Here is a 10,143-nt window from a genome sequence, read left to right on the forward strand (position 1 = left end):
CATACTTTAACATCGAAATAAGTGTCCAAGGAATAGAAAAGCAACTGGAATCACTCAATAGAGGAAAGTCCACTGGACCTGACGGGATACCAATTCGATTCTACACAGAGTACGCGAAAGAACTTGCCCCCCTTCTAACAGCCGTGTACCGCAAGTCTCTAGAGGAACGGAGGGTTCCAAATGATTGGAAAAGAGCACAGATAGTCCCAGTCTTCAAGAAGGGTCGTCGAGCAGATGCGCAAAACTATAGACCTATATCTCTTACGTCGATCTCTTGTAGAATTTTAGAACATGTTTTTTGCTCGCATATCATGTCATTTCTGGAAACCCAGAATCTACTATGTAGGAATCAACATGGATTCCGGAAACAGCGATCGTGTGAGACCCAACTCGCCTTATTTGTTCATGAGACCCAGAAAATATTAGATACAGGCTCCCAGGTAGATGCTATTTTTCTTGACTTCCGGAAGGCGTTCGATACAGTTCCGCACTGTCGCCTGATAAACAAAGTAAGAGCCTACGGAATATCAGACCAGCTGTGTGGCTGGATTGAAGAGTTTTTAGCAATCAGAACACAGCATGTTGTTATCAATGGAGAGACGTCTACAGACGTTAAAGTAACCTCTGGCGTGCCACAGGGGAGTGTTATGGGACCATTGCTTTTCACAATATATATAAATGACTTAGTAGATAGTGTCGGAAGTTCCATGCGGCTTTTCGCGGATGATGCTGTAGTATACAGAGAAGTTGCAGCGTTAGAAAATTGTAGCGAAATACAGGAAGATCTGCAGCAGATAGGCACTTGGTGCAGGGAGTGGCAACTGACCCTTAACATAGACAAATGTAATGTATTGCGAATACATAGAAAGAAGGATCCTTTATTGTATGATTATATGATAGCGGAACAAACACTGGTAGCAGTTACTTCTGTAAAATATCTGGGAGTATGCGTACGGAACGATTTGAAGTGGAATGATCATATAAAATTAATTGTTGGTAAGGCGGGTACCAGGTTGAGATTCATTGGGAGAGTGCTTAGAAAATGTAGTCCATCAACAAAGGAGGTGGCTTACAAAACATACGTTCGACCTCTACTTGAGTATTGCTCATCAGTGTGGGATCCGTACCAGGTCGGGTTGACAGAGGAGATAGAGAAGATCCAAAGAAGAGCGGCGCGTTTCGTCACTGGGTTATTTGGTAACCGTGATAGCGTTACGGAGATGTTTAATAAACTCAAGTGGCAGACTCTGCAAGAGAGGCGCTCTGCATCGCGGTGTAGCTTGCTCGCCAGGTTTCGAGAGGGTGCGTTTCTGGATGAGGTATCGAATATATTGCTTCCCCCTACTTATACTTCCCGAGGAGATCACGAATGTAAAATTAGAGAGATTAGAGCGCGCACGGAGGGTTTCAGACAGTCGTTCTTCCCGCGAACCATACGCGACTGGAACAGGAAAGGGAGGTAATGACAGTGGCACGTAAAGTGCCCTCCGCCACACACCGTTGGGTGGCTTGCGGAGTATCAATGTAGATGTAGATGTAGATGTAACTGGTTTGTAGCTTAGACGTTCGTCAGGACCCAAACCACGAATTTCTGGACATACGTTCAGTCTTTCAAAATTATCAGTTCACGGTCATGCTCCCCATACTAAGCGTTCCATAGTCGTTGTATCTGCGACAGTTTTCCAATTACGTCTAGTGTTTGGATCACTGGTTACGATTCAAAAAGAATCTGATGAAACTATGATGACAGAACTCCAGGGATGGAGCCCCAAATCTCCAATGCTATTCATTTGTGGGCAGAGGTTTCCTCTTGAAAAGTCAACACATTACAACTTGCACAATATACGACCACTGTTAGCGTTTCCTTGCTACATTCTGTTTATACCAGTATGCCTTCACCAAGTTATATGTCTAAAAGCGAAATTACATGAAAGTAATAGTCACTTTTATCACCATTCATGACGTGCAGTGTAACTGGAAAACGTGGAAGGAAATAAGAGATTTTAAAATGTATAAATGATTTCCTGTTTATTCAAATCACTATGTGCAAAAAATATATACGTAGTTACATCACTCTCACACAGATATTTCTTCAGATATATAAAAAATTATAGACTTCACCCACAGAGATACGTACTGTAGTATGTACAAAAGATAGTAGCTATTCATAGAACATTAGATTCCTCGAGGTTGTACGGTGTAAAAGTGTCCTCAGTAGTGGTATCCGCCGTTTCCAGCTCCAGCTCCAGCGCGCCTCCTGCCGTAGCCGTTTCCGCCGGCGGAGTAGGCGGTGAGTCCGGTGTCCTGGTACTCTATGGTGGGCCTGTAGCCGCCCTCATCCGCCTGGTAGGAGACGATCTGCTTGCGGCCGTCAGGCAGCAGCACGCGGTACTGGCCCTGGGCGCTCTCTCCCTGCCTGGACTCCTCTTGTCCAAAGTCACTCAGCGTCTCGCCGTCCTGCACCGAGTAGCTGAACTCGTAGTTGGCCGGCTCCTGTAAGAGTAATGTACATATACCCTAACTGTTGATTAGAACATAGGGATAAAACAGAAATTCTTCATAAATATCTGAATCTATCAAAGAAACAACCCTAAAACAGCATTTTTTATGTGCAGTTCGTCTTGAAAATTAATTTTATATTTCAAAATGAATCATAAGTTATGTATAAGAAATTAAGATTAATCAAAACTTAGAGCTTCTTGTGGTAACATAGCGATCACTTAGATCAAATCGAATTGGAACAAAAAGCATGCTATGGCTGTTATCATTAGAATCATTAGTTAGATGAAATCGAATCAGAAACGAATAGCATGATATTGTTCAGTTCTCAATTGATTTCATCTAATTGATCAGTCTGATGGTACTATTCGGTTCTCAACATGGAACAACATTGCAGAGTTATCACATAATTTCGTAATATTATAATCATTGGTCATCATACCCTACTTACTTATTGTGAAAATATTCGTTTATCCATATTTGTACTATTTACGTGCATCACTCTACAACGCATTATTAAAAAGTTTAAAAATAAGCTGTAAAATTAAGTTTCTAGTTCTCTTTATTAAGCGTAAGTAACGAACAATAAGAGTTCCATATTCAGATTTACTAACGGTGTATGATATCCACAGTACTCCAAAATATCTAAAGAATCAAAATAGTGAGTATTGAGTCTATTTCATTAAGTCCTATTGACTAGGAGCTTTCACAAGTAATTGACTCTGTGCCTCACAACTACACTCAAAGGACTTAGGATGAAGTGTTATGCCTGATTTAGATGTTATTGACTTTTAACTTTGAAAAAAGTGTAAGTAGGCTGTTTAGGTTTTTATGTTGGTAACGTCACGTAGCGCTCTGTACGAAAATCACTAACTGTGCTGTGTGCGATCTGTGGCTAGTTGGCATTGTTGGAACATTCGCTATTGTAGTGTTGGGTTGTTGGATGTGAACAGCGCGTAGCGTTGCGCAGTTGGAGGTGAGCCACCAGCAGTGGTGGATGTGGGGAGAGAGATGGCAGAGTTTTGAGAGCAGACGATATGGACGTGCGTCTGTCAGAAAGAGGAAGTTTGTAATAGTGGATATCATGAACTGATATATATATATATATATATATGATGACTTTTGAACATTATTAAGGTAAATACATTGTTTGTTCTCTATCAAAATCTTTCATTTGCTAACTATGCCTATCAGTAGTTAGTGCCTTCCGTAGTAAGAATCTTTTACTTAGCTGGCAGTATTGGCGCTCGCTGTATTGCAGTACTTCGAGTAATGAAGACTTTTGTGAGGTACCGGTAAGTGATTCATGCAAGGTACAGGTTGTTGTTAGGGCCATTCTTTTGTAGGGATTATTGAAAGTCAGATTTCGTTGCGCTAATAGTATTGTGTGTCAGTTTACTGATCATCAGAATAAGTAATCAGAGAAATGTCTGAGTACGTTCAGTTTTACTCAGCTGTCTCTGTATCAAATAACGTAGAAGTTTACGAGCACACTAATTCATAATTTTTCTAAGGGGACGTTTCAAAAGTAATTCTGGTTGTCAGAGAAATTATGCCGAGAATCCTTAGTCATCAACGAAAAACGGGTGGTCCTCCTCATTAAGCTACTTGACCAGTTTGGAGGCTAGACTGTGAGTACTACAATATTCATTTTAACCGAATGAAAAATGTTTTTACCACATTCAGTGCAGCGTAGTGTCATACGAAAACCTAAAACCTTAAGAGAAGTTAATCCAAAATCTTACAGCAAGTGGATCCTCCTGGGCTCCAGCGCGACCGTAGCCATATCCGGGCACTCCATACACTGGAGAGACCCCACCAGAGGGCGCACCATACTGAGTGGAGAGTGCGTCACCAGAGTAAGAAGGCGCGCCGTACTGTGTGGACAGACCGAGTCCTCCAAAGCCAGTGGCGCGACCAGCTGCCGAAGGAGCGCCATAGCGAGTGGAGAGACCACCGCCGATCCCCCTGCCTGTTCCAAACCTCCTGGAGGAGGCGCTTCCGAAGCTGGAGGAGACGCGAGCCGCTGGACCCTGGCTGGAAGCGCCTGAGCGACCGAAAGCAGCGCCTGTCAGCGCAGGAGCTCCGTACTGAGTGCTGAGGCCGTTGGCTGCTGGTGCGCCGTACTGAGAGCTGAGAGAGGAGGCCGAGGGAGGTCCGTACTCAGAGCTGGGAGGCAGGTACGACCGGTCGACCGGAGCTTCGGCGGCGACCGACAATACCAGCGTACTCAGGAGGACATAAACCTGTTGAAGGAGAAATATATAAATAAGTTTCAGAAATCTTATCTCGAAGGAGTCTGAAACATTGAAACAGAAACCTACGAAGAACATTGGCTTGAGCCTCCTATAGTATAAATGTGAAAATGACTGGGTCATACGCCACTACAATATGCTTCTGTGTTGATGTTCTGATTTTCGCTCCAAAGACTTATTTGATTAAATGTTCTACTCTAGTCTATCCTGTGCAGTCTACTTGACCTCCTAGTAACTACTGCAGCCTATAATCATTTCATTCTGCTTACTGCTTTCGTCCCATGTACTTCCTCTGCAGTTTTTATTTCTCGCACTTTCATCCACTGCCAAACTGACTATTCCTTGATGCCTCTGGATGTGTCCTATCAACTGAACTCTCCTTTTAGTCATGTTGCACTATTAATTTCTTCTTTCCTTAATTCGGTTCGGTACCATCTCATCAGTTATTCGATATACCCTTATAATCTTAAACATTCTTCTTCCGCACCATATTTCGAAAGCTTCTATCCTCTTCTTGTCTGATCTTCGTATTATCCACATTTCATTTCCATACGATATTCAATTCCATCGCGCAGATTCTTGCAACATAATGAGAACGTGGACCTCCTCGGAAGGGACGCAATGCACAATGGGCACTTACCGATCATCGATTACAGCGCATCTCACCATACTCCTGTTTTTAAAGTGAGTGCCTTCATCACACGGAGAGAAGCCTAGAAGAAAAGGCAATGGAAGGAAATCACAAGTGGTATAATGTACACCCTCTGGCACCTTGGAGACAGTCGCACAGAGATTGCTGTTGCGTTAGGCGCAGGTAACATGAAAGCTACGGATGTGTTTCCAACATGGAAGACCCCCCCTCCCCCCCAGCCATCTCCGTAGGATTGACGTTACAGATTTTAGATGACTGTAACCCTACACATAAATTTTCAGTTATTATGCCTTCTCTACGTAGTCACAGAAATTTGTTGTAATCATTAGACGAACCATGTAACGCTATAAGCATCAAACATTATTAAAAATTAAATAACAAATAAATAATTAGTTGCACATTTGATTAGTCTTGAGCGCAATACCATCCAATGGCAAATAGGTGATAACTGGATTCTGTTGACTAACAGTCATTTTAATACCTACAGAATGAACAGAAAAAGTACGTTTACGTTTATGTAAAACCATTCCAAGCTTTATTAAAAGCATAGTTTTTACTATTAAACATTACTTTACTGTAACGTTTTAATATGTAATAAAACTGCATGCCTTTAACAACCTCTTGTAGCCTTTGACGTAAACTGAACTGAAATTATTCTGTTTGTTCTGTAGATTTGAAGATAATTGCTAGTCAACTGAAACCTTTTATAATCTAGTTGATGGTTGATTGCGTCGCATTTATAACAGATAATATACATCGCTGTGTCTCCTTCATGTGCGGATGTCAGGTTTCATAAACAAATAAGTGCCTTGATTTCTATACTGCTAAACGCTTAAAGACGTCACGTGGTCACCTGGTCGCCTACTTTCATTTGGAAGTTGCCTATATAATAACTGAGAGATGCAACAAAATTATGAATTTCGCATTTCATATATTTATTGGCGGAATTTAAAAATTTAAAATGGTGTCACAATCTACTCGTTAAGAGGCATGACTGACTGTTCGAACAGCCATGGAAGGCCTAGCGGTATCGACCAACCGCCATTACATCCTCCGCCTAGGCGTCACACTGGATGCTGATGTGGAAGGACATGCGATCTTTGTCAGCTTTAGTGACTTCTAGGTCAAGTAGCTCCTCACTTCGCCCCACAAGGTCTGAGAGGACACCGCCTGCCAACAGCGCTCGGCAGACCTGAACGGTCACCTATCCATGTGCTAGCCAAGCCCGACACCGCATAAATGACGTGATCTGGCGGGAACCGACGTTACCACAGCGGTAAGGCCGTTGATCATAAAGAGGTATAATCTTACGTTAAAAGCTTAACCCTCGAGCGGACGCGCCAATGTGTAAAGTGCGCCAAACACAAATAACATTGTTTTATACCGTTCGTTTGTTGTTCTATAATTGCTTCTGTACCTTCATTACTGTTTCAGCTAACACAATGATAAGCTGTGTTGTTATACACCTAAGTGAACAGTAGTATTACAAAATAAACAGAGAGCCAGGTGAGAAAAAATTTACTTTCTGTGCAAGAAAAGGAAACAGATTCCGAGTTAGCTGCACAATCCCCTAATCAGGCAGTTGTCTACGAAATAATTACTAACTGAGTAAGTGTTCGGCTTAGATTTGATGCAGTGCGCTGTTTAATGATCAGAGTGGGTCATTACTGTGCGGTAACACCTCAACGCGGCAACAGATACAATGAAACTTTATGTTATTATTGTTTAATTAAATAGTGATTCAGCTCATGTTATATAAGTTTAGTTTATCGTTGTTTAGTTAAACTAAAATTATACTGTGATTTTGCTCATACGTGCTTATCTTGGTTACATAAAAACAGCTATCCTTTACTTGTGTGTAAAGTATTCAGCGCGCTCGCTCGTGATATCAAAATCGGCGTGCCTGGTTGAGGATTAACACAAACTCAAACATTGCTCAACCAGTATCTGAAAATAAGACTACGTACTGACTTCCAAGAAGCTTTAGACATAATTTCAAATCTTTTCGAAACTTGCTCTCAATAATTCCCCCACAAAATAATGGAAGTAAAAAGTTTATAGCTTAGTACATTTTCGTTGTTCGAGCGGTAAAATTTCGGCATCAAGCATGGCGTTTTAAATTACTGTTCCTATGTTAGCAACACATTTTTCCGACGGTATACCATTGAATGTACTTGCAAAATTGTAACATCGCACATCATTCAGAAGATATGACATCATAAACATTGACATTCGTGAGAAATTAGCGTTACATAAAAACGGTAAACTCATTTCAAAATGCTGTTCTATACATGGGAGCTCGATTCCTTAAGGCATAGAGGATGGGGAGTACTGGTTGTGTTCTATTGCGTGTACTAAAGCTTTGGCAAGTTTCAAGATTATGAAGTTAACTCATAGACATCAGGCTTGAGTCATACCTAATAGGAGAAAGGTGTGTCATTAATGCCCTAGGGTACAAAATGAATTTCATGACAAGGACATGTACTTTTAAACACACACTACGTTTTTTACTTATCATTGTTACGTCCATTGTTATTGCTCAGTTTGTTAATTAGTTAGTCAGACGTCGTGTACACGGACCTAGATGTAGTAGCGTATTAGGTACGCTAGTTTCGCGCGCCACGGCCTTCCTCGGAGGCTGCCTTACCTTCATGTTGTGTCGGAGATGGACAGCGGGAGCAGAGTGAGTCTGCCGAAGAGCTGTCCAGTATATATACCGGAGCTGCACTCCTGGGCGGGTCGCCGCTGCGAGAGATTCGGCCCGGCCGCTCCAGTTAGCGGACTGATGGGCAGGCAGGCAGTTACGTCACCGTCAGAGACCTTGGTGGCGCCTCGGAAGACCCTTCACGGCCGCACCCTCCCGGCCACTGTGCCGCCTTTCCGAGACAGCCAGTCATCTTGCTCCCCACGGCACGCTTCGCATAACAGCCTGTAATCTCCCGTCTCTTTCATCCATCGTAAAGGCATCGCTGCAGTTTGCAAGGACTTGTCCCGCTAGAGGCGCTTGATCTTTAGATGAGGTGAGATTATACAAGATACGTTGCTATTCCACATCGTGGAGATCCTTGTGGACAACTGTAATAGGACAATTTTTGTCTTTGCGGGTTTCTTATGAACAGCATCGATGATTGGGACAAGCCTTAAGTTTAACTGACACGTGAATTAGCCGTCATGAAAACGTACACATAACAACTGTAGTTCTACGGTATATCTCGAAATAATTAGCAACGACTTTCTTAAAAGAAATTTAATTTCCTTACTGGTTTCGGGCACTTAGTGCCCTTTTTCAGAAGGTTATATCCATCGCACTGACATTCGCTAATAATACGATAGGTGTAACCTTCTAAAGACGGACACTAAGCGCCGGAAAAGGATTAAGAAATTAAACTAATTTTACGTAACTGGCTGCTGGTACTTCGATGTCTAAAACGTAAAAAAGCATATCGGATAATCTACAACTTTCGAGGACATTTTCCTTTTCGACCGTTGTGCCTGTTGCTTATTCTGTAAGTCCAAGGATTTTCTTCATGTTTTTCTGCTTTTGTGCTACCAATGGATAACCTAAATGAAAAACATGGCGTATTGTGCTGTTCTCCTACGTTTATATATCATTTGCAGCCTAAAAGTACGCTGTTACACACAGTAACTGAAATTCAAGACATCAGAAATCAAGATCATCACCGTAAAGCTACGTCAAAAACAAAGGCTGACCTAACATGACCGGCAAACACTGCCTCTCTACTTGTCACTTACACTCATTTTCTGCCGCCCCCCCCCCCTGCCCTACCCTTTTCTGTTCAGACAGTGTCTTTTAACAAAATGGATTGTTATATCATTATTGCACCATCAAACCATCTATACGTCGATACGTCGTAATGCCAACATTACTTTGAATTCTACACATATTCTGTGTATTAGTAATTAAGAATGAAGGTCAATATTCTGTATAACTTAGATCATCATTACAGAAATGGTAATGCCTCAAATATTGTTAATTTCTCTTCCTTGCAACTTAAGTTTACATTTTATTAATTTAACCGGATCATAAAAACATAAAAACAAAATATAGAGCAGTAATTTCAAATAAAAAATTAATGAGCTGTCTTTGTTATATTCAGCAATCGATAGCTGACGTGGAATATGAATCTATACTTACATTTTCTGTAGATAAGGCTAAGGGAAAGTAAGTAATGATTCCCGAATTATATTTAAATAATTCAAACTAATTAAAATATCGTCTTGTATGAGACAGTAGCTACCTGAATCGACGTATTTCGGCCTCATGGTTCGATGCAGTTAGCTCAATTGTTTGATTATGCTGTTTAGGAGCAGAGTCTAAATGTATGTGATTAGATGATTTCATGTGCATGTGTGATTAACTCAAGGAAATAGCGCCCAAGTAATATAGCTCCTCACTGCAGATAAAAGTGGTTCTTTGTTTACGTCGGTATGCAGAGTTTATTAACAGGAAACAAAAATTAAACATATGAGTAGACGGAAGAAATGTAAGCAATTTTATGTTATAACCGAAATTCCACTTTATGTTACATTAGATTCAACTGTTAATATGTGAAAATTTAGTTCGAAGGAATAAACAAATCGCCTCAGAAGTAGTTGGTCATACACTGATTGCGTACTTGCTGTCGAATTTTGAATAATACGACTGGTAGATCCATAAATATTATGTGTCTGATTTAATATTCGATTTCTCGGGTATTTCTTCATTTGATCTGTGAA

General features: G+C 41.2%; 1 protein-coding gene across 1 annotated transcript; it reads right to left on the minus strand.

Annotated features, from left to right (window-relative positions):
- Positions 1 to 2,011: 2,011 nt before the first annotated feature.
- On the minus strand, positions 2,012 to 8,133 carry LOC124616303 (pro-resilin-like). The gene is made up of 3 exons (XM_047144606.1): positions 8,054 to 8,133; positions 4,245 to 4,745; positions 2,012 to 2,493 (listed from the first exon to the last, which is right to left on the minus strand). The coding sequence occupies exons 1-3, from the start codon at positions 8,057 to 8,059 to the stop codon at positions 2,212 to 2,214; spliced, it is 789 nt and encodes a 262-aa protein (XP_047000562.1). The 5' UTR covers positions 8,060 to 8,133; the 3' UTR covers positions 2,012 to 2,211.
- Between the last annotated feature and the right edge of the window lie 2,010 nt (positions 8,134 to 10,143).

This window comes from Schistocerca americana, chromosome 5 (genome assembly GCF_021461395.2).
Source record: "Schistocerca americana isolate TAMUIC-IGC-003095 chromosome 5, iqSchAmer2.1, whole genome shotgun sequence".
Classification (NCBI taxonomy): Eukaryota; Metazoa; Arthropoda; class Insecta; order Orthoptera; family Acrididae; genus Schistocerca; species Schistocerca americana.

Bases quoted from the DNA above. Each gene is read 5' to 3' on its own strand.
- LOC124616303 (XM_047144606.1), bottom strand. The intron at 2,494-4,244 runs GTAAGATTTTGG...TTACTCTTACAG, and splicing joins CCCAGGAGGATCCACTTGCT to GAGCCGGCCAACTACGAGTT.